The following is a 27491-nucleotide window of genomic DNA, read 5'->3' on the forward strand; positions in this document are numbered from 1 at the left end:
GTGGATTGTAAAAGGTCGTCCACAGCGTCAGGTGCCCACAATAATTTATGACAACGCATCAAGCAACAGGAATCTTTACAAGTTTACTGGTCGTCTTCAACAGGTTTTTTTAGACTGTTGGTTGATAAAATATAGCGGGCGCGTAAGACAGGTGGTCACCTTGGATTGTGTCTTTATATTGAAAAAAAAAAATGCAAGGGGGAAAGTAGTTTAATAGTATGGTACAAGAGGTTCCTAGAGCAGTTTCATACGTCAAACGGCGAGCCCCCCCCCCCCCAAATAGGTTTTTAAAAATTGAAAATTAAAATGACACGATGTAAGACAGCCATTTTTGTCTTCGACAATGGGTGCCATTCTGAGACAATAACATCATAAATTTATTTATTTATTAATATAAATTTGTATTATACTTTGCACGCATTATATAAACATCAGCTTAATATTTAATGTACAGGGTGATTCTCCCCCCCCCCCAAAAGTACAAATATACAACTTGTTTTGCAAATATCTTCCTCAATACTGAAGTTTTGCGTTTCAGATTTGAACATAATATTTGGAAGTCAAAAAGAATTTGACTGATTTTCATTTTAAATAAGTCCACTTAAAGGTTTTGCTCTATCGCGCCGTATTGTAAGCTACAGCAGTCTAAAAAGTCAAGAGAAGTCTGAAGATATTATTTTTCCAAAATTTCGTTTGCCTGTTGAGATCATGGTTAAGTTAAGTAAAGAGCAGAGAGCTTTTTGTATTGAACATTACCTCTCCACAAGCTCACCACCCCTAACATTTCGCAAGTTCTGCGCACTGCACGGAAAGAATACTTAGGTGCCCTCAAGACCTTTGGTGTCATGAGTAGAGAAGTTCTTCCGTCAGTTTGGATCCATAGCGAATCAGAACTAAACATTTCCGTAAAAAGGACCTCTTCAGGTCGAACACGCACCATGCGCAGCCCTTTAAACGTCACCAAGGTGCAGATTTCAGCAGTCGAGTCCCATGAAACGTCCGTCCGTAGACGATCTGCAGCTAGGACTTTTCTTCACCTCAACAGTCTGCATTCTCATGGCAGATCTTAACCTACGACTGTACCATTTTCATCTTCGCTAGGCCGAGATGACACGGATCGGAGTATAGCAAAGTGTTCATGATTCCTCGACTGCCTTGAAAGCGGGATCATGTCCTCTATGACATTTGGTTTAGTGCAAAGCCCATTTTCACCCTGCGGGATATTTAAACTCCAAAAATGCTGTTTATTGGGCACCCAACTCCCCATTGTCTCTAGAAGCCACTTCATACTGAATATAGTGAATGTGGCTTTAAACACTCGTGGTTTAGCATGTCATTGTGTTTGGGCGCCATTGAACATTTCGAACGACAAGTTAGACATGTGTAGAGTCCAAAGGAGGGCATGTAAAGCACTGCTTCTAGGAATTCCAGAATGAAATCGTTAGGTTTTTTTTAACTCTGTAAAAGAAATAAAATATTGTTTAAATGTTACAGGGATGGAAAATTAAATGTCAAAGAGAAAATAAGAAAAAAGGTCAACCATTCTTTTCAGGACTTCCTTAACAAGATTGTTTACAGCCACTAATCTCACATATGATGTGTGTGTGGTTAGAGGGTTATTTATTTGTGGGAGGGGTTCATGTCATGGATTACGATGGTTCACATGCCTCAATAATCAACAGTTGAAAGTTTGTTACTGACTGGTCAATGTAGGTAAACAGTGGATGGGATCAGAAGCCTGGTGCTCATCAGCAAGTGGAAAGTATTTCTTTTATAGATGAGGCTACAAAATAACGACAGGTGAATTGTATGACAGTTTGTCCATATCAGGGGCAGATATATACAGTCAAACCTACTTCAATGACCACCTGTCAAAGACAATCACCTGTACAAACGGCCACTTCCCATTTCCCTCCTTGCGTATTTTTTACATAATAATAATGACACTGTGTAAGAAGGGCACCTTCTTGAGGTCATTTTTTGCCTTGACAATAGGTGGCCATCTTAAAAAATTATAATAATATATTCAGGGATGAAACTGATCAGTCCAAAATTTACTTAACTCTTTCGGGCTATACAGATTTAGAAAAATACACTTAATATTTGGAAAGATATATACTCCATCAAGGCCCTCCTCTCTGCCCTTTATGGATCAACTTCGTGTTGGAGTGCCAGTGGAGAATCTTATTTCTGCATCAACAACAGATTCAGCAGCATAAATGAGGGAACGTCAGATCCTACTTACGGTACGGATTTAATAAATTTATGGAAAATTTCCATTTACTTAATTATCCCGGAAGAAAATTTTCTTCGCGGTACAGTATCGTAAAAACACATGCAGGTATAATATACGAAATTTAAATTAATTATATATACTACTCTCTTTAAAATTCAATACGAAAACAGAAGTAAAGCAGACAAAATGAACATATCACATCAGATGCGATGCATCATTCAACTACATGAAGGAATCTAATTACAAGACCTTTAGAGTTATATAGATACATACTCAAAAGAGCAATACACACTGATGGTTATTCTGACAATAGCCTTACGCTAGAGTAAAAAACTTCTTTCAAATATCTTTCTTGCTTTGCTTTTAGAGGTACATATCTGATGTTGTGTGATCTTACAAATTACGTGTAAAGGGGGTGAGATGGGTCGTTTGTAATGCTTTTTATCTTTTTTATACTTGTGGTGTTATACCTTTCATTTAGTAAAATCATATCCAGAGATCTTGCTGGCTTTCTTAGCGGTTCTGTCGAATTTTTCTTTATCTTTCACCCTACAATTCCAAGCCCAGCAGCAAATACAAAAATAATACCACGCTTATGTTATGGCAACACGTCAAGCAATGAAAGATTTGCATGGCCAGCTAGGATTGTTTTTTTGGAGCCAGTGGTTGATAACAGAGTGGCAGCAGCTGCATTGGAGCGGAAGTTGTATACCGCAGTGCCACTATAGAAAAAAATGCAAGAGTGGAAGTGGGAAGTGGCTGTTTGTAAAGGCGATGTCTTGGACAGGTTTTAATATAAAATTATATTATTTTTAAAAAGCTTTCCTCAAAACCTCCATAGAGAGCAATATACATGACATTAAGAGAACATTTTTACAAAAAATAATCACTCTCTATAATAAAGAAACTTTGAAAGTAAGCAACAAAAAAGGATCAAGAGTTCTGAACAAAAAAAGAGTTCTGTAGAATGAAAACAAAAAATAACTGAAGCCAACACTTACAATGGAAACAGTAATCTATTAGTGAGTCTAGACAACTCTGAAAACCATGAATTAAATTATAAGAACAGCAAAGTACAGACATGTGGATCTAATTGCACATGGATAAACAAAGATATTGTTTACACTACATGTATTTGTATGAAACAAATTGGGAAGGAGAGATTAGTCAGCACAGCAAAAGAGCTCGATGTCCATGGCATCCAGGGCTTCCTGAGTCTTGTCCTTCAGGTCCATCTGCTTAACACAGTTGGCGTGCCACCACTTGTCACAAAGCATGCACTGGGTGAGTGTCCTGCGGTCGTGGCTCCACACCCAGCACAGTCCACCGTAATGTCCCCACAATTGTCGGAGCTGTCGTCATACACCGGCTCTTCACCTGAGTCAGAGGAATCTTCCTCCTCTTTCTTCTTCTGTGAGCCCACAACCAAAGCATTCATCTACTTCTCTTGAATTCTCCTTTTCTTCTCCTCCTCTTTCTCCTTCTTTGCCTGTTCCCTTTGTTTTTTAAAATTCTTTTTGGCTTTCCTTCTTGTCTTCAGCTTGTGCTAGCCGTTCCATCTTTCTCTGCTCCCTTTGCTTCTTTCTCTCTTCCTTCTGCTGTGGTTGTTCTTCCGCCTTCCTCTTCTTCGTGAGTACCATCTCTTTATAGTCATTTTTCCACTGATGGACCGGGGCACTGTTGGCTGGGGCCTTCTAACGGCCTTGTTCTTTGAACAGGACGGAAAAGTGAGCACCTTGTTGATAGTCATCTCCCCGGAGGGGTGCTGAGGTTCCAGGGCTCTTGCTGATGGCTGGGGGAGCGGAGGAGCTGGATCACATGTTGTAGTCGGGGTCGATTTTGAGATCGTATCCATTGTCATACCTTTTGAGGTACAGGTCCACCTTCTCCTCCCCAAGCTTAAAGTTCATGGAGAATATTTCCTTGAGTCGGTGACAGTGAGTTTGTGACGTCGTGGATGGTTCAGAGGCAGAAGAGGCGGATGGGCAGAGGCAGACGAGGTGGATGACAAGTTCAGGGTAGGGACAGGGGACCCTGTGAAGGTTCAGCTGGGTTCAGCTTGTCACTTGTGAGGACAATGTCAGAGTTGTAGGGAAACAGCCCTGACTTGGTGAATCCCCTCATGGGCGTTTTAGCCGAGCTACTGTTGTCCAGGCCTTCAATTCAGGATGCTGGCAAACGTCATCAGTGTGACGGATTTCGTGGTGTCCCTCACAAACTTCCTTACCCCCTCTTACCACGCTGGCTTAATAATGGCCCTGAAAAACGCCTAGCCCAGAGGCTGTGTCAAGTGCTGGTGTGGGGCTTGATGCAATATAATATTGCCCCGTTCTCGCTGCAGAGGTCTGTGACGCGAAACCTCGCCTTACCAGACGCCATGGCGGCACTGCGCGCAAACCCCCATCCATCCCCTCAGAGAGGCTGAGCGGCTCTGTGCTTTGCTTAGTACTGATGCTATACGCACAACACACTGTTCTGTGTGTAGTGCAAGTATACACATCTTCATAAAATGCATTGACAGCCTTACAACTGCAGGCCAATACGTAATCAGCAAGCCTGGAAATAATTTGCCTCTGTGTACGAGCAATAAGCAACCACAGCGACCTGCAAATAATCTCAAGCTATTAAGAAAGTGTGCTGCCAGATGTTGATAAACGCGGGAACGCTCTAGCATGTTTAAATTGGTTCAGACCACAGGGTTGTCGCGCAGACCCCCCTATCAAACAAACCCGCTGCTACTCTATCCTCTACCCTCATTAAACAGAGATGCCTTTCTTCAGTTGTGATCAAACTAGCTAGATCTAGATCTAGATTCTAGATCTAGAATATCTACTTAAATTTTGCTATCTCAGAGACTTAGCGATACTCTAATAGTCTAGTTTCAATCATTTAATAATTATAATGATTTGCCTTTCAGCTTTGGACTTTGGCCTCGAGATTCTAGAGCTCTAATCTTGATCTCTAGACTCTAGTCTACTCCTTCTTAAAACAGACGTGTTTCGGAACACTGACATAGACTCTCAATTTGTTTTCATCTTTTTCAAAATTCAAAAAGTCCTTGCGGGCATGGAATCTCCAGCAGTCTAGATCTAGAGATCAGATAGCCTAGCTTTCTCAGTAGGCGGCCTAACTTAAATTTTCAATTTCAATTTCATGGGGGGAACTGCACTAAAAAAAATTGAATTTGCCGCTTGCGCCTACTCGGAACGCAAGGTCCACTTTTTTAAAAGTCAGCTGGGCGCTTGATTCAAGATAAGACAAAAACATCCTTTGAATTTTCAGTTATTTCCAAAGAAACAGTCAATAATAGACAGTCCAACGTCATTGAAATGCTACGATTTCTAACAAAGAGGACGAATGTGGGTGCATCATTACATAGAATTATGAAGTCTTACCTTCCCTCAAGATCTATAGGCAACCCCGACGACTTGTTGGGTGAACCGTCCATATTTCGTTTCACCAGAGAAGACTGTCGTAGTCGTCTGTCTACCTGTGCGACGACAGGCCTAAATCAATACAGGTGTGTTCACTCAGCCTTGGCCTATCTCAGCCGACAAGGGGACACTCGAATATGTTTTGATTGTTATGCGCATGCGCGAACTTCCCACTTGAAACTTTCAGCATCCATTTCCGGTCACTTTCAGTTCCAACATTCGAAAAATAAATTTGATTTTAAAATTAGTCACAAAAGCAAACAGTGTGATAGTATTTAGTCTTGGGATATATTCTTGTTGAAACGCTATCATATCTATATTTAAAGCATAATATATAAATAATTTACGCTAGCCAATTCGACTTTGGGGCCTAAAGTTGTTAGGCCTACTTGTCCACAGTCCAGTTTACGCGGGTGGGACGAAAGCGGAAGTTTTGAGTGGGAACCGAGAGTGAAACCGAAAGTAGAAAATAAAAAGTGATTTGAAGTGCAAGGAGGCTGATAAGGTCCTTGTTGGTGTGTTTTGTTCGCTTCAAAAACACATTGTCCTGTCGGCTGCTACCCAATATTTTTTAAGTTAACTCGTTGTTTGGGATTTTATCTCAGTAGAGTTTAAGTCTCGTTCGATTTCGACGCTTCGTTTCTAATTCTAACGAAAGTCGAAAGGCCAATTCTAACGACCAAGAAGGAAAGAAAGCATAGCATGTGTGGTCGCAAGGCTTGGTGAGAAGAGAGATTGTTTGTCTGACTTCAACTTAGATTCTAGATTCTAGATCTAGATCTAGATTATCTAGATCTAGTTCTAGATCGACTTCAACTAGATTTTTAGATCTAGATCTAGATCTAGTCTAGATTCTACAATATAATAGGTCACAAGGCCTTTCAGTCATATTAGAATTAGAAGGCTATTGACTATACTATCATAATAACTATACTATGGAAGAGGCTAGCCATACACTATCTAATGACGGCTAGACTGCTAGGCTAGCTGTACTTAAGTACGGATAGACTGGTTGGCTACGGCTAGACAGCTGGGCTAGCCGTACTTATTCTTTTGATACCTAGATCTAGACTGACCGTAAAAAAGGCCTACTGAATTGTAAATAAATTTTTAGTTTGCAGTACCTAAAGTAGATCTATTTTATTTGTATTTGAGACGAAACCAGGTGCCTTCAGTGCATATATAAGAGTCTAGATCTATATTTATTCTAAACCTTCTGTTTTCTAATAATAGGGCTTAAGATAAGTACGGCTAGCAGACGGATAGAGGCTGATACCAAAATGTGCCTCTCTGACTTGCATTTTAAACCTGAATATTTTACTAGATCTCTAGATCTAGATTTAATGAGACCTGTGTACTCAACAGGTTCGAGTCGATAGGGCCAAACCTAGATCTAGGCCTAGATCTAAGTACGGCTAGACTCTCAGGCCTTTTTGACGGTAGCTGAATGAAGAAAGATGTGTGGGAAGCTGTCTGCATGACATGGGGTATCAATTCTGAAAGTTTCTTCCTTATGAACATTTATTTTTAAAGTATCTTCATTTGGCAATCTGGAAATTGTAGCCTGTTCATCTCTCGTATTGAGTCCTGTTATAGTGATAAAAATTGAGGGAAATATCCTCACTGAAAGTGAAATCCATTGTAATGAATAATAATTGTCTTTCGGTTTCCGAGTTCTTGTAAGTAAAAGGAGTACATGTATGAACCACTGAAAGTACTGACTTACAGTGTTTTCTTTATTCTATCTGTTACTGTCTGTTCAGCACTCTAGCCCCGGATGACATTATTCAGGCTTGCACATACAGAGACAAGAGAGGGAAACGAAGACGCCCACAGTGGAAAGATGCTCCTGGGGGTCAGCAGTACTCAACATCATACAACATGGCACCTGGTGCTCATGCGTATGTTCATTAATCATTGATAATGACAGACACTCTATATTGTCACCACAACAGCAATTTAGTTAGCAAATCTTTTACTTTGACCAACACTGCCTCTCCCACCCCTTTCCTTAGTTTTACTCTTTAATTTTAATTTTATCTTTCCCCTCTTTGTACTCACTCTTTCAGTGATTTAACCCTCCATCGTAATTAAAGGACTGACAAAGTCTATATTTGGAACGCTCTCCCACAGCACTCAGGGAATACAAAATGTGTGAATTGTCATTCCTTTAGCTGGCCCACGACTGTAATCATACACGAAAAGTGCAATGAGCAGTAACTCGGCTTACCTAGTTGACCTGGTAGAAATGATGTCAACAATGAACTTGCATCAGAGGAGTTGTGTTGCTCCTTTGCTGGATGCTGGCGACTCATTTGTGAGGCATTCTGGTGAAATCAGGCGCTCATCTAAATAATGAAATCGGGAAAAAAAGGCATAATTTTGTCAGCAGTTTGGCAGTTTTTATTGAAATTGTTTTTTGGCTAAACACCTATGTTCATATGAAAACTCATTTCCATATATAAATTTTACTGAAAAACCTTGTTTAAAGGCACGAAATATAATTTTCAGTTTTCAAGGACTCTTGAGCTATTGAAGTTATCAAACTTTGGCGACCATTTTCTAATTAATAATCTAACCTCTGAAACAAGGCTACCTCACCTTTTTCAGTCGCATCTCGACTTCTGTTTAAAATAAATGGATATTTTTTCACCAAAAGGAAGGCAAATGAATAGGCTTTAAGATAATACCAATAACCCCTCCAAAAATTGATGAGCGCCCATTCCTCCGCGTCGTGACACATTTGTTTGTTTTACCATAGTACTCTGTCTTTCTTGTCTAACACATTCCTTTTGTTTTACACTTGACTGCACACTGTCTTCCTCTTCTGATATATATATATTAAAATTTTGTAGAATTTTACACTCACAGCAGAAAGCCTACCTTAACACCGTTCCTCCAAAGGGAAAAAATAAAACAACCTGTAGTGAACGTTACATTAACATGTTCTTATGCACAGTAGAATTGTAAGTGGGCTGATTTTAAATATCATGCTCATACTGTGCCGGAACAACATAGGGGGAACTGCTTTTTCATAGTCTTTCCTCATCCTTACTGTTGTCATTTGCCTCTACTTCTTTTGTATGTTTTTTCACTCTCTTGTGAATTGCTTTTTCCGGGGTGCCTTGACTGTCATAGCAGACTTTGTGCTGTTGAGGCTAGAGAGGTGAACAGAGTAAGTCAGATTCCCCGTTTGGGTTTCTCTGTTGACATCCACCCCTTGGCGCTCATATGACCATATGCAGTTGTGAGCACCGTAAAACCTTACTAAGACATACAAACACCCCTTGGCGCTCATATTACCTCATAAGTTGCGAACGCAGTAAAAACCTTAATTTAAAAAACTCTAACACCGGACTCTCTTTTGTGTACAAACGTGTGTCTCAATTGTTTTCATATTCATATGTCCACATTTTGGCTCGGGTACCATGGTCTATAAATATCAATGTATTGATTTCTCATCATTTGGACATCTTCCAGAAAAAAAATTCTGAACTTTGTAATTCTATTCTACTGATGATCTGAAAGTTAACAATTTTTTAAAATAACATACTCTTGCTGTTCTATTGCTTGAATTTTTATTTTGGATTATATTTTTTGGGGTGGTTTATAAAATAAACTATCATCAGATGGTTTGAATGTCCTCTAACTGTCACGTGGGCCATTTTCTTTGACATCCCTTTTTCCTCGTCTCTCCTTGATTGTGAACACTTGGAGAGAGAAAGGGCTGTAAAAACTGTATGTCATCCGAATTTGAGATTGTTTTTGTGATATTTATGGACCATGCCAGTCTGTAAATAATTTATTAAAGAAGTCCCCTGATGTTTTGTTCCTATTCTTACCAAAAGTGATATCTATGCTTCTTGTGTCAATTTCAGACCTGTTCTAGTGTCAAGCCGTCAGTTCAGTGAATGTGGGTCATGTGACAGAGTGGTGATGCCAATGAAGTGGGGGTTGACTCCGTCTTGGCACAAAGACGACCCCTACAAAGTTCCTTATGAAACCAACAACTGCCGGATGGAGGGGATGCTGGAGAAGAAAACATACAAAATTCCTCTTCAGAAAGGCTATCGCTGCGTTGTTCTGATGGATGGGTATGAAAGCTAATTTGTAAAATAAATTTGTCTGTCTTTTTCCCGAAAAGTCTTTCAGCAGATGCGGCCCTATATAAATTTCTTGCAAAACTACAGTCGGGCACAGATATCACAAACACGGAAAACTTGAAATCACAGACAGCTCGTACAATTTGCCATTCCCGGACTGATGTCTCTTTAATTTTTCCTTATTGGTTTACTCGTATTAGGGTTGTGGCAAACACATCTGTTGATCCCCATCATGTTTGAGTTATCCTTGCGAGACTGTACTAAATGATTGTACAGAGGTTTTGTTGTAGCAGTAATGGATTTCCTGAAGTTAGGATCTTTTTTTTTTTTTTTTTTTTTTGTTTTTGTGTATAATTATATCTCTCTTATCTCTATCAGAAAACTCTTATGGTGAAGTATTTTGGAAGGTAAATTGACCTGAACAGATCTTAAAGATCCCTTTTTCCATGGTGCAATCTCTATGATCATCTGTGGTGTTCAGTCCTTACTATCATGTTAATCCTACTTTTATTGTCAACATGAGAACATAATTTCAAAGACGAAAAACAACATTTACTGTGTTTTTGTCTTTGTTGCTATTTATGAAGAGGTTGGATGACATCAAGAAGGTATTGTCAGTAGCTCTGCAAAACCCATGAAAGCCTTCTGTAGAATATGAGCTGGAGTAGGGACTTATTATTGTTGGTTTGTGTTTGTTTCTGACTGATTGTTTATTGTCATCATTGCAGATTTTTTGAGTGGAAGACAAATAAGCAAGGAAAGCAGCCATACTTTTTCCATTTCCCTCAGTCACCTGGTGTCTCTTTTACTAAGAAATTCAAATATGAAGTGGGCAACGTTTGTAAACTTGAGTATGAAACAAAGAAAAATAAAGGAGTCAAATCAGATCAGTGTGATGGGGACTTCAGTGTGAAAACAGAGACCCAATACCACACGGATAAGCAGGTAAAGGAAGAGAGACTAGATCCCAATGAAAATATGCCACCGCTTTCGACAGAAATAGGTAGTGTGAAAAAAGAAGAGAAGAAATCTTTTTTGAATGTAAAGGAAGAAAAGAAATCTTCCTGGGATAAAAACAGAGATGAGAAAACTTTCTTAGATCTAAAGGAAGAGAAAAATTCTTTCTGGGATGCCATGCCGGATTCTACCCCAAAGGACAATGCTCAAGGGGAAGCAGATGTTAAGGTAGAATCTGCCTTCGTTGATGAATTGTCTCAAGGCAAAAACCTTACCTTAGAAAATGATAGAGAGTCTCAGAAAAGGAAATTTGAAAGTGGTGAGCCTGAGGAGGATGGAGAGGAATGGACCGGTCAACGCCTTTTGACCGTGGCTGGAGTCTACGATATCTGGCAGTCTTCTAAGGTAAGTGCACTCTTGCTACTTCTGTTTTTTTACATATATATTCAAACCGCCAAGCCTGGTTACTGCTACGTTTTACCAATTCACTAACAAGAATGCCTGCGTGAACATTTTAATTGCACATTTAAAAACTGCCATCTGCTTTCTGCCTGAGATGTATGAGCCTTACTAAACAAATGTAAATTTGTCCTGAAACACCGCCACTGAACTGGCAACCCAAAGTATATACTAATAATAACGGCACACTGTACCCATTCGTCGGCTGCGCAGTGATAATTTTCCTTCCTCCCTGTTACAACTGTGCGAGCCAGCAAGTACCACATGCAGAAGCCTTGTGGCCATCTCAGTTTTAGATGAAGGAAAATAACTTTATTATATTGTCTTTCATCTAGTCATTGAAGAATTATTTCCCTAGCTGATAGGCTGGCAGTACACCATTAAATACAAACTTTATAGTTATCCAGCGATCTTCATGCTCATTCCAACATTGGTTATAGAATGGGATTTGACTAGTCTCGACAATCTCCTGAGAGGTGTAGCATCACAGTGCTTAAATAGAATAGGTTCTGAATTGGCATATTGACTGTGGAAGACATTAGCCCAAATTTTTTATTTTTTTATTTTCCCTGCTTTAAATTTTATTTCTATTCTTTTAATTAAGCTCTTTTGGCATTTGGTGGGTTTATTTTCATAGAACCAATGTTTCCATTCAAAATGTAAACACCTGTTTTCTTAACATGAAAGTAAAATAATAATAATAGATAGCATTTGTATAGCGCAAATCCCCGCTCAACAGCAGGCTCTAAAAATAAAAGAAAGTGTAGGCAGGCTACATTTTAGGTTCCATTTTAGGTTCCATTTACCATGCAATTAATGGTTGGGCTGATTTTTTTAAATGTTATGACAAAGATGAAAGAAGCTTTTCTGGTTTCGACATGTCTATTCTGATCTTTTTCAAAAGTTAAGTTGTTTCGAATTCCAGCTTTCTATCTTATACCTGCATTGATCGAAGTCCTTTTTTTTTTCAGCATTATCAATGTCTTAATCATTCATGTTGAAATATGACCCTTATTGTGCTGATCAGGATGGCAGCAATATATTATTAAATTGTACATTGTTTTATCTCCTCATCCGTCTGAACATGTGAATAAACCAGCTTTATGACATTGTTTAATATCTCTACACAAAGGTCTACTGAGTATGAATTTATTTGATTTAAATGTCATTAATATGGACCCTGGAGTAGACTGCACTCCAAAGATGTAATACAATACGGCTCAGACAATTTAAATGGGCTCAAGACTGCTATTTGATCAAATTTGCTTTATCATTGACTTAAAATAAATTAGAGGAAAAATTCTACTTTGATACAGCTGTTAACATGTGCCCTCATTAAAAACAAATGTTAGAGCTTTTGGGTTGCTTCTTATCAATTATTATTATTTGCTTTGAATAAGTATTATTTTGTTTTTCCCAGACATCTGCTCCTCTGTACTCGTACAGTGTGATCACAGTCCCATCTTCTCCGGGCTTCAGCTGGTGCCACCATCGCATGCCGGTACGTTGTGAACAGCTTAGTGTGGGAACAACATGGTTAATAAAGAACAGATTAGTTTCAGTACTACCAAAGGGTTGTTGCATACATCTGAAAACGATGTATGGCTTGGTGCTGGCTTGAAGTAAAAGACAAGGGACATTTTGTTCTTGTTGAAAAATAAGCCATTTGCTACTTATACGCAAACTGTGCCCGACCGAGTCGGACCACCGACATGTATTTACATGAGGGCAATACCACTCATTCAAGCCAGTCCAGGTTTATTCAAAATTATCCATGTTTTCCAACTGCTTGTTCAAGCACAGAAGAGTCCTTTCCCTTTCGAATTCACCGAAGTTGAAGCCAGTTTAAGTTGATTAGAAGTGAAAAAATGTCTTCGAAACAAGTATTTACAATGGATGTGGGTGGCAGCTCCGGTCCTGGGGATAGGATCAGTTGGTGTGGGGCCGGTCCCGAAGGTGTTAAAGTTGGTTGTACTGCAGGTTGTCGAAGGTAGGAACAGGAACAGTTGACACCTTGAGAGTTCTATCAAGGAAAGGAAGAAGATGAAGATGTTCTTAATAGATGGGGGAGAGACTGGGGGAGAGGTATGAATGTGTTTTTATTTACTGCTGTAGTCTCATTTTGAGCTTGTTTGCCTTTTGTTCTCCTTTCTGTACAGATGTTTTAGGAAAATCTCATGTACAGTGTGATCCAAAAAAAAACATGTACTACTTTTTTTCTAAATATCTCAGACAAAATTTGTACAATTAAGAATGTTGTAATTTGGTACAGATATAATTCATTCAAAAGGAATTTGTTTGACATAAAATTAATGAAGAAGAAACTTATTTTCGAAAATGGAAATGGCTTTTGTAAAAGCCACCTCTTTAATGCAAAATGCAGCAATTTAAAAGATCTTGTAATGAAAGTCAATAAAATGATTGGTTTGTTTTTTCCTTTCCTTTTATTTTAAAAATCTAATCTTTCCATCCCTGTAACCTTTAAACAATATGTCTTTTCTCCTTCAGAGTTTAAAAAATATTTTTAAAGTCTAGAATTCTGAGAATCGCTGGTTTCCTCCTTTGGACTCGACACATTTTGACGCGTCGTTCGTAATGTTCAGTGGGGCAAACACCAGGATCCACTCAACCATGAGTATTCAAGGCTACACACACTGTACACCTTACAGTATGGAGCTATTGCTAGAGACAATTGGGGGTGGAGGGGGGGTGAGGTTGCCCAAATAGACAGCATTTTGGAGTTGATATAACCGGAAAGGTGAATATGGGCTTTGCCAAGGAACAAAATGTCATAGAGGAAATGCTCACGCTTTTCAAGAAGATTGAGGAATCATGAACACATTGCTATCCTCTGATAGCTTTGGGAACGGGAAAATAGTACAGTGAAAGATGAAGATCTGCCTTGAGAATGCGGACCGTTGAGATGTAGGAAAGTCATTGCTTGCTGTAGACATCGTCTAAGGACAGACGTCTCATGGGGCTCATCTACTGAGTTCTGCTCCCTGGTGACGTTTAAAGGGGTGCGAACGGTGTGTGTTGTGCCTGAAGTGGGTTTTTTTGTGTGGGAATTTTTAGTTCTGATTCTCTGCATCTCTGCAGGTTCTAACTGATGATCGTTTTCACCCTTGACATCAGAGAAGGCCTTCAGGGCGCTTGAACAGTCTTTCTGTACCTTGTGTGAAACTTACGAATTGAGTTGATAGTGAGGAAATGTTCAATACAAAAAGCTCTCTGCTCTTTACTTATCTTAACCATGATCTCAGCAGGCAAAGATAACTTGAGAAAAACTGTCTGCAAACTTCTGTTCGCTTGTTAGGCTACTTTAGTTTGCAATATGCCGCAATCGTTGTTTTTTTTTTAAGTGGTAGACTTAATGCGAACTAGTATGTCTTGCTACAAAAATGGGAACATAGCTGAAATGGGTTGGTTTTTTTATGCACTATGTAGAGCAATACTATTTTGTGGATTTATCTAAAATGAATATCGGACAAATTCCTTTTAACTTCCAAATGTTGTGTCCTAATTTGAAACGCAAAAGTTTAGTGTGGAGGAAAATATTAACAAAAAAAGTTGTACAGTTTTTTTCTGGATCACCCTGTACATCTATCCGATTGAATGCTGCTATGTTCTTTTAGGACGTCATGGCAAAATAAATCTTGTTCTTGATGTTCCAAACTTTAGGCCATTTTGACATCCGAGGATGAAATCCAGGACTGGTTGGATTCTGCAAGAGTTCCTCTGAAAGAGGTAGGCTTCACGACCAGTTGTAATGTTTTTGTCGCATTACATTAATTATTTATTAATTTATGAACTCATGACACAAAATGCTGTAATCGTTGGTCATAAGTATTTTTAAAAACTGTTTTTTATTACTATTTTAAAATAATTTTTGCTGAAAGGGTGCTCGGTTAGCTCAGTCGGTGTCATGCTGGATAAGCCCAGTAAAGATGATTTGGTTTCGTTTCTACTTTTGTTGGGGTTTTTTTGTCCCCATACATTTTTGGGAGCCTGTTACTGTTACTACTGAGGGTAGCGGGGTGTTCCGTTAGCCAAGTTGGTATGAAGCTAGATTACGGATGGGATGGCTTGGTTCGAAAACTAGACTGGGCTTTCTTGAACTTGGGTTGCTTTGTGGAGTTTACAAGGCTCAAACCCATTTGGCTGAATCCTATCGCAGACAGAAGTTAAATTCAGAGGTCTCACCTCTTAAATAACCTAATGGTATTGATAAGAGCATTAAACCCATGCAGTTACACTTTTTACCTATTGTGTTATTATTATTATCATCAGTATCATCATGTTTTTGATTATCTTTTGACTTTCTTGATTAGTGTGAAAAAAATAGTGATGATGTTGCTGCTAATATCTTATGATATTATTTACGGAGGAAAAAGCAGTAGTACGAGGATGGATGAAAAAATGATGGAAGTCGTGAAGTATTTAATCTCATAAACTTTCAATATTATGAATCTTAAATTTTTAGTCCCTTGATTTATATTCTTGTCAACTTTCTCTAGGATTGCAATTTTAACCAGAAGTCACAGAAAGCTAAGTCAGGACTGTAGACTGGATAAGGCAAAATTCTTGGATCCCTTGCTCTTGTATGCACAGAGTTGTGACCCTTGCTTTGTGGGTTACTGCATTGTTGCAGAGGAACATTGTGCAAGAGAATCCAATCTTAAGTCTCGACTTATTAACGGCACTTTTCAACTGGGGCAGTACCTTTTCAATATAGTAAGATGAGGTCATAGTAATGTGATATGTATTGATACCAACCCCAAATTGACCACTGGAAGGGAAAAAGACAGCAAAAAGCCTCTCTCTGCTTTGACATCCCTAATGCAAAATGACAGGCCTGTCTCCTTTTTCATCTATCTTCATGTGAATCGGCCGTTTTGATGGAATTCCAATAAAGGGAAACCATGTTTCATGCCTCTGGACAATGTCTGTAGGTCTCTTGAACCCATGGGGTTTCAAACATTTTGAGCAATTCTGTGGCACATTTCACCCTCTCTCTTTTATAGTCCTCAGTTAGTAGATAGGGTATCCAACAGGCGCACATTAGATTTATATACAATAAAGTTCTCTACAGATTATATTTTGCACTGACCTGAACAGAAGTGTAGACATAATGTCACCAAGTTCTTGTATAGAGGTGTGGTGATCTTGCACAATATGGTGCTAGATGACATCAAGAGTTCTGTGGTTCTCAGAAAAAATTTGGGTGGCCAGAATGTGGGTCATCAAAAATGTTCTTTCTCTTACTCAAAATTCTCTTTCCCAACGATGAACTGATATAATATGACCAAGCATTTTTCAGAAACAGCCTTTCTTTTAGCTCCTTTTTCCATTTCAGTTACTACCACCACCTGACCTTTATTAACATAAAACACTTTCAGGCTGAGCAGTGAGGAGGAAGGGCCAGTAACTTTTATGTGTTTGTCTTTCTCTTCAGGCCTCTTCCCTGATCAGACCTACAGAAGGTCTATCTTTCTACCCCGTCACCAAGTCCATGAACAACTCACGCTACAAGGATCCAGACTGTCTCAAACCTGTTGACATCAGGTGAGTGCCAGTTTCCTCCGCATGAGACTTGTGTGGCTGGGTACAGTTGGGCACAGATAACATGTACATGTCCATTGGAAACTCGAATACACAGAAAGTTCATACAATTTGCCATTCCCTAGCTAAATATCTCTTTAATTTTTCGTTATCAACCCAAATTATGGATGCGTTGAATACATTTATTGTCAGTCCTCGACATGTTTGAGTTTTGTGTGCCCAACTATTAGCTGGCTATGGTACATAAAAATAATAATGTTTTTGTACTTTAAAAAATGGTTTATTTATGAGATAGGATTTGAGTCTGCCTGTCGAGGCCCTCCCAGGCTAAGAGGAATCAATATCAAATACAGAGATGTTCGGCAAAAATTGTCCCCACTCAGGAGTCAAACTCTGGTTTTGTGCATGCCACAGTGAAGTGCCTTACCACAGGCACCTGTTAAAAAGCTCTGTTTTATCACTATAATAATAACATTATCAAAAGAGCAGTCCTTAATACTGATTAATATTTAACCCTATCCGTACGCCCTGAGGTAATTCTGTACCCATGGGGTTGTATTCTTCACATTTTAAAATACTTCTAGTACAAAGATCTCTTTGAAACTTTTCATATTTCTCAAAAAATAATTTTGACAGACTGGGTCAACAGGTCTGAATAACGAGTAAATTTCCTCTTTGGAAAGTGGTGGCGCAGAGTTCCCCACGTCATATGGATGCGATAGTAAAACACGACGTATGGATAGGATTAAAGTAAGCTAGAGTTAAAAGAAGAACAATTTTTATTTTTCCTTCTTGGAAGAGTTGTTTTCCAGGACCGTACTCTGATAATAGTGATGATACCAGAATTATGGAAATCTCTGCAAATTTTTCAAAAATGGGGGATATATTACCTCCATTTAATTTAAGTTAACCCCCCCCCCCCCTCCTCCTCCTACTCCTCCTCCTTCTTTCTCTCACTCTCTCTTTCTCTTTATCTCTCCTCCTTTCCTCTTCCCCGTCTCTGTCTCTCTCCTCTTTCTCTCTTAGAAAACACAAATTACTTTTGTATGCATCATTTTCTGTTATGGTGCTGCCAACCCTGGTTTGAATTAATTCTTTAGGCTAAGGCTGTCTTCTTGAACTCGTGGGTTGTTTCTGAAGTTTACTGCCTCTCTTTCTATGTCATTCTTTGGCCTTCTGTTGTCTGCTTTCATTTCCACTTTCTGCCCCCACCCCCTCACCTCCTTTGCCCTCTCCTCTGGGCTCCTGACTCTTTCTGCAGCCTTTCTACTGCTACTTCTTGGCTCCTCCCTGCTGCTGTCTTTCTGCCACACCTCTGATCTTCTGGTAGGAAAGATCTACACCTAGCCTTATCGGGCGAAAAATCTCGGAGGGCCCGTGTGCAAGTTGGCAACGTTAAAGATCCCTTGGTGGTCTAAAATCGATAAGAGTAAGCTTCGGCCGCCACCGGGGCAAAGTTCAAAATTTCCTACCAACTGAAAATATTAGGTGTGTCCCGCGCGCTCATATGACCTTATGCAGTTGCGAGCGCCGTAAAAACACTTACCAAAACAAACAAACAAAATTCTTTGGCCCATGACCAGCTCCTGGCCTATATATACCTTATTGATTAATGTCTATAGTACCATAACAACTGTACTACTGTCCTTTAAATGAGATTAGCCTTCGTGTTTTGCGATGGTTTCATTTTTTCTTTCCAAAATGCTTGCATCATATCGAGGATTAATACAATTACTGTAGTAAAGTAGCTGTAGTATTTTTTTACTGGGACTTATAGCCATCAATCTATGTAGATGTTTGTCTCTTTCCAACATTTTCATTGCTTTTTGTGATTTCTTTCTCACTTGTCTAGCAAACCAAAGCCCAGCCCAAGCAGTAATCTCATGATGAAATGGCTCAAGACAGCTTCTCCGGAAAAGAAAAAGAATTAGTTAATGTGTACCCAGGCCTGTATATGTTAAATCTAATACTAACCGGCCCAGTACAAACAGAATGTTACTTGTTGATGAGCATTTACTGGCAGGGAATTATTGGAATTTACTCCATACTGTTTTATTATGTACCAGTATTTCTGTTGTTATAATGGTAAATTCTGACCATTTATCAGGTTGTTGTACTGTTTTCCATTACTTTAATAAAATAGGCTACTGTAACTGCATGGTATTTTTTTTACATTGAATACTCTCTGCTGGTTTGTTCAGAAACATGCCTACAGCAAAAGTGGAAACAGGTCTTGGTGGAAAATAGATTGTTTCAGTATAATCCATATACTGGGTGCGTTCCTTTTGGACCAATTGAACCACAGGTTGATTTTTTTCGCTAGGTAGTAATCAGGCAAAAGAACTATTACAGTTCTTAGCTGCATCGTATACAAACTGGTCAATGAGTGCAAGAAAAGTTCAGTTCTGCTAATTCTACTGAACACATCTGACTTTTTAAAGAATTCTTTGCTCTGAGAGCAAGAAGTCTGTAAACACTACTTGGGGGGCTCACGTGGCCTAGAGGTTAAGGTGTTGGCCTCTCATTCAAAGGTCCCGGGTTCGAATCCGAGTAGCGACCAAAAAATTTTCTTCTCTAAAATTGTCTCCTTTCACCTCCTTTCCTGCTCTCTAGCAATGTTCTGTTGTCTGCTTTCATTTCCACTTTCTGTCCCCACCCCCTCCTTTGCCCCCTCCTCTGGGCTCCTGACTCTTTCTGCAGCCTTTCTACTGCTACTCCTTGGCTCCTCCTTACTGCTGTCTTTCTGCCACACCCCTGATCTTCTGGTAGGAAAGATCTACACCTAGCCTTCTCGGACAAGGGCGAAAAATCTCGGAGGGCCCGTGTGCAAGTTGCGCACGTTAAAGATCCCTTGGTGGTCTAAAATCGATAAGAGTAGGCTTCGGCCGCCACCCGGGCAAAATTCAAAATTTCCTACCAACTGAAAATATTAGGTGTGTCCCGCGCGCTCATATGACCTATGCAGTTGCGAGCGCCGTAAAACACTTTACAAAAACAAAACAAAACAAAACACTACTTGTCCAAAAGAGACCCCATCTCTTACTGGTCCAAAAGGAACTTTGTAGTAGTCACGGGTCCAAAAGGAATTTCCCCATTAACTGAATAAAGAGTAAAGTTCACTTGCATGAAAAGTAATTTGTCTTCTTGGTTAGGGGGATGTTTACTAATAATTTATAATACTAATAGTGATGGTTGGGGGTGGGGGGGGGGGGGGGCTTAGATGTATACACAACAGTTCTTTATTTGTGTTCTTATACTTTTGATTTATTATGAGTTTTACATGGTTGGGTAAATATGTTGTATTTTGTATCCAACCTCTTTCACTTTTTTTTCTTGCTTGTTACATAAAGAGTTGTAGTTCCAAATACATACATGTCTTTTGCATTTATTGTTTTTCACACTGTTGTTGAGTGTTTAACATCATGTGTTCAAACTGTTCTTGAGCCAGTTCGAAACTGGCGTTGTGAATATAATAAAGAGATTTTACAATTTATGCACAAAATGTCAGTTGAGAATGATAGATACTGATACTTTATCCCACTCAGCCTGGGTTGACCATATCAGGCACAGTTGAAGCTGTCCGTGGCTGAAATTATCTTCATTACCCAGTACTGAATTCAGGAGATGGGTACATAAAACTTAAACATTCAATCATGCACATTTGTATAAAGACCTCCTCAGCATTTTCCCCTCACCATGACTTATTGCCCTCCAGTCTTAAGTTGAGGAGATGAGAATATGCATTGTCTTGAGACTACTGAGACGAACTATTCTTTTGATATATGAGTTGAGTTCCTAGTTTTACAGATTCACGTAAAGTCGGGCAAGGATAACTCAAACAGGGGGATTGGCATATAGGTCTACTATGTGTTCAAATTATCCATAAATAATTCAGGTTAACTGACTTTTAAAAAATTAAAGAGATATTCTGTCAACAAATGACATATTGTTCAAATTATCTGTGATTTCAAGTTTTCCTGTTCATGTTATCTGTGCCCAATTAAATATGTATTATGTTTTTTAAAATTCCCACAATCTCAGTTTTTGCCGCCTGTTTGCTTCTCGGCAGTTAGTGTCCCTTTTGTTTTCTTTCAATCCAGGAATCATATTATTACTTATAAAAAGAAATTCAAGGAAATAAAAAAACAATTAAAAATCATTGAATTTTATTTTGTTTTTGTTTTTTTTTGGGGGGGGGTTCCTTTGCTCCGCAGCATTCTGTTCCTGCATCGAAAGCTGAAGAATTGAAGGAGTAAAAAGATTTTTATGAACTGCTCAGTCTGTGTGTGTGCTGTTAATTTATAAAACTGCTTCTGGTGCAAAGGGCTATGTCAATAACAACAACCAACTGCTGGTGTCTTGGAGATTTTTCTTTTTTATCCATGCCTGTTGTGTATTAGGCTGAGGTGAGGAAATTTCCTGTACTGTAAGGCGCATTTTCCTGAGGACAGAACGTTGCGCCTCTGCAATACAGGATTCCAACCCACAACGTAACGGCTGAAAATCCAAGATACTTGTACGTGACTATGACTTTATGTGTGCATCATTCTAAGAGGCTTTTGAAATTATACCCTTTTACGGTTCTTATGAGTCTTGCTGTTTTGGAAGCGATTTTTTTATGGAACCGGTTCATTTGACGGTCTACCATTATAGCACAGACAACTTAAGACCCCATCTGACTGACCAAGATCTACCTGGTGGTCTACCCCGAAATTGTGTTCCACGGTAAGGGATGTGCAAGGTAATTTTCATATTCCATGCATCACCCCCATAACCTGATGCACAATTTTCAAGAAATCAAACTTTGACCCCCCCAAAAAGGTGGGGGTGGGTTGTGGGGGGGAGGGGAGGAGTGGGTATTTCTGTGTAGTATGACAAGCGTAGAGCGTAGCTGTATATTATATTGTGCAACGAAAGTGGTTTTGTATAAAATATTGTATCATTATGTATAGTAACCTCTTGGAGTACAACAAAATATACCTTATTTCAAGGACTGACTTTTTTCCTTTCACACTCTCACTGTCTCTCCCTGTCTCTATGTCTCAGTCTCTGTTTGTCTGTCTGTCAGTCTGTTTGTCTTCTCTCTCTCTGTCTCAGTCTCTGTCTCTCTCTGTCTCTCTGTCTGTCTGTCTCTCTCTCTCTCCCTCTCTCTCTCTCTGTCTCTCTCTCTCTCTCTCTCTCTCCCTCTCTCTCTCTACTCTCTCTCTCTCTCTCTCTCAAGTGTTCCTGCTATGTTAGAGCGGTCGGGGTCAACTTTAAAAACAGCTCCCAAAACCCCCTGCAAAAGCTGCACTGGAAGTGGAAGAAACATTAACGGAGACGTGGTGAAAAGATTGGCGACTGTTCACAGAAGTGGAAACAAGAACAGAAAATACACTTTCAGCTTATATCGATCACAAACAATGTTATTAACAAAATGGAATTAATGTATTATAACAAATAATGAAGTGCTGGAAATAACTGGGATAAAAGATATCATCTCGAACTGTCTCAAATTCCAAGTTCGGTTTGGTTCAGTTTCTGGCGGCTCCAGTGCGCACTATAAATAGACCAACCACCCAGACACGACAAAAATAATATACATGTACAAAGTAATGCAGACTCTCAGTCTCTGTGGGGGGTTTTCAAAAAAGAAAACTGAGAACATGTTAGGTAATGATTTGTCGTTGTCGTCAGCATCTTTTGGTGGTGGTAGTGTTTTACTTTTTCCGAAAAGTTCGTCACAAAGACATAAATATGTATGCTGCAAGTTTGAGAATCTTTCAATTTTGATATAAGGTTATTTATCTTTGCAGCTTGTGTGGTTCGTTTCCATTTTGTCTTGTTACCTTTGAAAATTATTTTGTCAATTATGTTTCTTGTCTTTCTCCATTCCGCTCTGCGTCATGCTGTCTTCACTGCCTTCACCTCTGAAGTGTACTAAGGGGAGTAAGGCCTCTGCGAGATGATCCTGGAGACCAAAAGCGCATGAGTATTGAGCACTTCTGACACTGCTTGGTTAAAGCAGTCAATGCTGACTTCCCGCAGGCTTGTCAGGGAAGCTTCGATGTTCGATCTGAGTTTTGTCATATTAATCTTTCAAAGATTTCTTTAGGTTGTTACGTTTAGATTTGTTGACTTTGATTTTGTAATGTCGAGGTCCAACAAAATAGTGTAGTGATCGGATGTCAGTTGATTCATAACACTGATATGTCTGAAGATGTAGCCAGTCTGTCATATAATGACCCAATAAAGTGTACGCCCAGCTTGATGTGTGGGCTCATGAATAAGCTGAGTCATATTTCTTTTTTTATTCTATTGTTTCTTTTAGGTGTTTTGCTTCATAATTAAAACTTAAATCCCCAAACAACAAAATTTCAGATGATAAAAGGGTTTGGAAATCGTGTATGGAGTGAGCATTTACAGATTTAATTTTTTAGATATTTTTTTTACTTCTTTGTGGGAGGGCCTAGGAATACAAACAACCAGGGGCGGTTTGTTAACTGGGCAAGACCGGCGGTGCCGGTCAGACTTTTGTCAACTGAACTGTTGACTAGAGGTTTATTGCTGATGACGATTTTCATTCAATTTTAAGTAAATCCAAACAAACATGTATCAACATTTAAAAATACCTTGCCGATTTGAAGGCGCTCAAATAGACAAGTGGGATTCACTGCTGTTTTGTCGCGACATAACCTCATTCCTTCACGTTTGTTATCGCGCCGGCTCGTAACTTTAAATCGTCCCCCGTCAAGCCGTCACGTCGCGGAACTTCGTACTACATACGAGGCCAAAGAGTGCCAAACACACGGCGGGCTTGGATTAGGCCTAGCGATGACGTCAGTCCCATGGACAAATCCATCGTCAGCCCACAGAGAGCGATTAGTACATCCCTTAATTGCCAGATTGGCCTCTTTGTAGCTTACAAACTTATTAAGAATGAGACTGTCTTGAGCAGCACAGACACATGTATTATTTTATCAGCAAAACATGTATTTATCATTGAGCCTTTCTCTAACTACTATCAGAACATTTATTGTCAGCATGGCATTAATCTTTTTTGTTTATTGACTTTTTAACCACCTATAGTTCCTATTTGGCATTTATTTATCGTTTTCTCCCCACTGATAACTTACCTGGCCCTTGGGAGTCTGGCCGGCGAAAGAAGAAATTGTCTAGTGAAGATATATAAGGAAAATTTTAATGAGGAGCGATAGACACTCGGCTGTCAGAGTCTGGGCCAAAAACCCCCTCCCTTCCCTCCCCTTTTCAACCCTCACCCCAGCTAGACACCAAGTTCTATAATTAGCATTTGACACACTTTCCCACTTGGTTACAACACAGTGTTCAGTGTTCAATTCTGAGAACTGAGAAGTGCGATGAAGTACATTTGATGATATAATGATCGGAAACTTGTGTGCTTTGTCCAGCTTTGTATGGCATCTGGTTGTAGGCTTGATCTGCTTGGGACAGCGTCACTGGTACAGTAGCAATTGACTTTTTGTCATCATACAGGACAGTTCTTATTACATATATTTAACGGGTCCAGTGCACGTCGATATTTTGTGTGGGGGTGTAGAAAGTACGAGTAAAGTACTGTACTGGAGGCCAGGACCAGCGGTTTATTGCTTCTCACTTTCAGTTTGTTTTCTAGCTTAGACTCAAGTAGTGTGTTTCTTTTTCTGTGCCGATCAAGTGAGTTTCTATTAATCTCAGTAACTTCCATCTTACATTATTCATAATATTGTTTCTTGACGCTACCGCATATTTTAGCTCTTTCACATTATATTACAATGTTTACCGTGGTGTGTGTGTGTGTGAGTGGGGGAGGGGGTGGGGATGGCGAAAGTAGGGGTATAAAATAAGGAGAGAGAGAGCGAGCATGTGTGTGTGTGCGTGAGTGTGTGTGTGTGTGTGTGTGTGTTGTGAAGGAAGGGGGTGGGGGAGGGAAAAATAGTCGACGTGAATGACCGGCGGTCAGTTCTATAAACCATGAGCCGCCACTGCAAACAACTCTAGGGAATTTACAGCCAAGGTCGAGAGTCACCTCCAGTGATTCATATTACGTTTTCTCTTCTTCTGTCGATTTTGTTGCGACTTTAATATTTGCTTCCAGCGTCTTCTTATAAATTACTGCTACCCCATCTCCCCTACGGCACTTACGAGGGTTGGATTTGATAAAACACCCTGGAGGAGTGAGACTGGCTACCATGCTTTCATCCCCGACTAATGAAAGCCGGGTCTCGGTAATAAAAAAGCGTATGATTTTTTAAATCAAGATTCTCGCCTAAAATGAGGTCAACTATTTCCTCGGTCTAGCAGATTGTACGTGTTAATAGCCGGTCCTGATCTGCATTAAAGTTGGTGATATCGGCCCTGTATTATGTCAGATTCTTTGAGTAAATTAATCTTAAAGGGAGATAAAACTCTATTGGAAAGAATGACTTTGATATTCCGTTACGTCCTCTTAACTGCCGCTTTGCTTCGGGAACTGAGTAGGCCTACACATGGTGGCAAGGACAGGTATGTTTTGGTTTTAGGTCTTAGAGAAAACAGCTCCTATATGTTGGCCTTTGTATCTTAGTGTGTATGGTCTTTAACAAGAATCTTCTCTATATTTTTTTTACGAGCACAAACTCCGTTTGTTGTGTCAGCTCCAGCTGTGTCAGTAACAAGATCGATGGCTGATCTTATCGAAACAAACTCAGTTTTCACAATATGATGTACTGAGAATAAAACTGCACGTAGCAAAAGGATCACAAAAATGTCTCCACTGAGAGTCATATTCCAGATCGGATAGCTATAACTATAACTTATTCCGTCAAAATTCATTTTTTCCTGGGACATTTCTATATATTTATCCAAAATATGCACCATTTCATCACACACACAAATTTCTCCTGACTCTTACACACACATACACACAAATTTCTCCAGAACTGTCGAAGATATCTAACATAAACTCTCCAACTTTTGCGCAATGAATATTTTAGAAAACTGTAAACACCTGTTCGCTGAATCCTAGTGATGAATACCTTTAAAAAATCCCAATGGTGGTTTCAACAGATTGTGAAAGGTTTACATCCCACGAGCTGCGATAAGAGCACTTTTAAAGCAAGCCCGTACTTTCTTTTCTATTTTTCCAATCGCGACACCACTTTGTTGATCATACAAAGGTTTCTAGAGCCGTCGGTGCCCCCCAAAAAGTGTTCACCTGGGTTTTGTTTTTTAATTTTCCACACAAAAAAACCCATTTATCTTTATGTATTTTTTTGTTGAATTTATACATGTATTTTTATTTTATTCTTTTTGTTTATTTATTTTGTATTTATTTAATTTTTGAAGGGGGGAGGGGGGTAACAATTAATGGTGCGTTCGAAACCTGAAGGGCAAAGGCGTTTTAAAAAATGGGGAGGAACCACCCCCCCCCCCCCCCCCCCCCCCCCCCCCGAGCACCCACCAAATCCCACTTGATGAGCAGTGATGTAGGCCATAATAGGATAGAAAGCGAATAATATAGTGCGCCGAATAATTTATGCACATTTTCATATTTCACATGAGAGATATCAGACATTGCATCTTTTGACATTGCCATTGATTTCCATTTTGTTTGCATGCTCTAATGAAAAGTAGATTGAATCTCCCAAAAAATAAAGTCTTTTCATTTAATGTCTTTTGCATCAGCGCCCCCCCCCCCCCCCCCCAAAAAAAAATATGTACGAGTGCTTTGAACAGTCCTTAAAAATGTGTCCATGAGAAAGTTATTAAGGTAGGAGTATTCCAACAAAACACATTTTCTTGCTTTAAATAGCCTGGAAAATGTTTTGCAGATAACCCTGCAAAAACGTATGAATTGAAGAATGCATTTCTTTAGTAGATCTAATGCTCCGACAGAACACATTTTTTAACATTTCGCCCCTAAAAACTGTGTTTTGTCGTAGCACACCCTGAAAGAATGTGTTTCATGAAGAAAAGCCTACTTTTCTTTAGGGATGCTCCGACAAAACACATTTCTCTTCTTTATTTGTTTATTTGTCGTTAAAAATTATGTCTGGAAATGGAGGGACACATTTACTTTGATCATAAATTAAATAGACGACATTTTGAGTAAAAACACAAAATCGCAAATGTCTCGGAACCATGACTTTTAAAAAAATGTGTTTTGTCGGAGCATAGCAGCGAGGTGCCTTGAATCTCCTTTTCCCATTCTCATTACAGACTTTTTTAAAAATCAATTGTTAAAAAAGTTGCTGAAACGCCACAGCTTTAAAAAAGCAAGTAATTTTTTTTTCAAACTGATGCTATGTTTCAGCTCAAACACAGAGCGGCAAAGGAATAGAAAGAAGAGGATGCACCCATGTGTGGAAAAGTTTATTACAGGTTAACTGCACCATTACCCCAAACCCCACCCCTTTAAAAAGAAAAATATAAGTTACGGTGCTCTGCTCTGGGGTTGAAGCTTTCTTGGTAATTGCTCTCCAGTAAGAACAGCTTGACATGACTTATCATTATCATGAAAGGAGAGGGACTGGTTTTTGCAGGTCATTTTGTTGCACATTAATTTTACATCATCCTTTCGATAGGCTGTATAAGCCTGTGTGTGCATGTGTGTATGAGTGTTTGTGTGTGTGTGAGTGCGTGTGTGTGTGTCTGTATTTGTCTGTGTGTCAGCTGGTGTGTGCCTCTCTAGCTGTATGTGTATAAGCCTGTGTGTGCGTTTGAGTAAGTGAATGTGTGTGTGTGTGTGTGTGTGTGTGTGTG

General features: G+C 39.4%; 2 protein-coding genes across 2 annotated transcripts in view; one reads left to right on the top strand and one right to left on the bottom strand.

Moving 5' to 3' along the window:
- The window catches only part of LOC101846758, a gene marked incomplete in the record, with an annotated part of 114609 nt that extends 108810 nt beyond the window's left edge, over nt 1-5799 (bottom strand). Inside the window, 1 exon segment of the mRNA XM_013086796.2 lies at nt 5632-5799. Coding sequence (XP_012942250.1) covers nt 5632-5684 — 53 coding nt within the window.
- A 269-nt stretch (nt 5800-6068) lies between these two features.
- LOC101847757 (abasic site processing protein HMCES) lies at nt 6069-19314 on the top strand. The gene is made up of 8 exons (XM_005106010.3): nt 6069-6392; nt 7434-7571; nt 9549-9764; nt 10502-11135; nt 12610-12690; nt 14871-14936; nt 16645-16754; nt 18604-19314. The coding sequence occupies exons 1-8, from the start codon at nt 6373-6375 to the stop codon at nt 18680-18682; spliced, it is 1344 nt and encodes a 447-aa protein (XP_005106067.1). The 5' UTR covers nt 6069-6372; the 3' UTR covers nt 18683-19314.
- Nucleotides 19315-27491: the final 8177 nt, after the last annotated feature.

This window comes from Aplysia californica, unplaced genomic scaffold (genome assembly GCF_000002075.1).
Source record: "Aplysia californica isolate F4 #8 unplaced genomic scaffold, AplCal3.0 scaffold00506, whole genome shotgun sequence".
NCBI lineage: Eukaryota > Metazoa > Mollusca > Gastropoda > Aplysiida > Aplysiidae > Aplysia > Aplysia californica.

Bases quoted from the DNA above. Each gene is read 5' to 3' on its own strand.
- LOC101847757 (XM_005106010.3), top strand. From the start codon at position 6,373: ATGTGTGGTCGCAAGGCTTG. The intron at 6,393-7,433 runs GTGAGAAGAGAG...CTGTCTGTTCAG, and splicing joins ATGTGTGGTCGCAAGGCTTG to CACTCTAGCCCCGGATGACA. The intron at 12,691-14,870 runs GTACGTTGTGAA...TCCAAACTTTAG, and splicing joins GGTGCCACCATCGCATGCCG to GCCATTTTGACATCCGAGGA.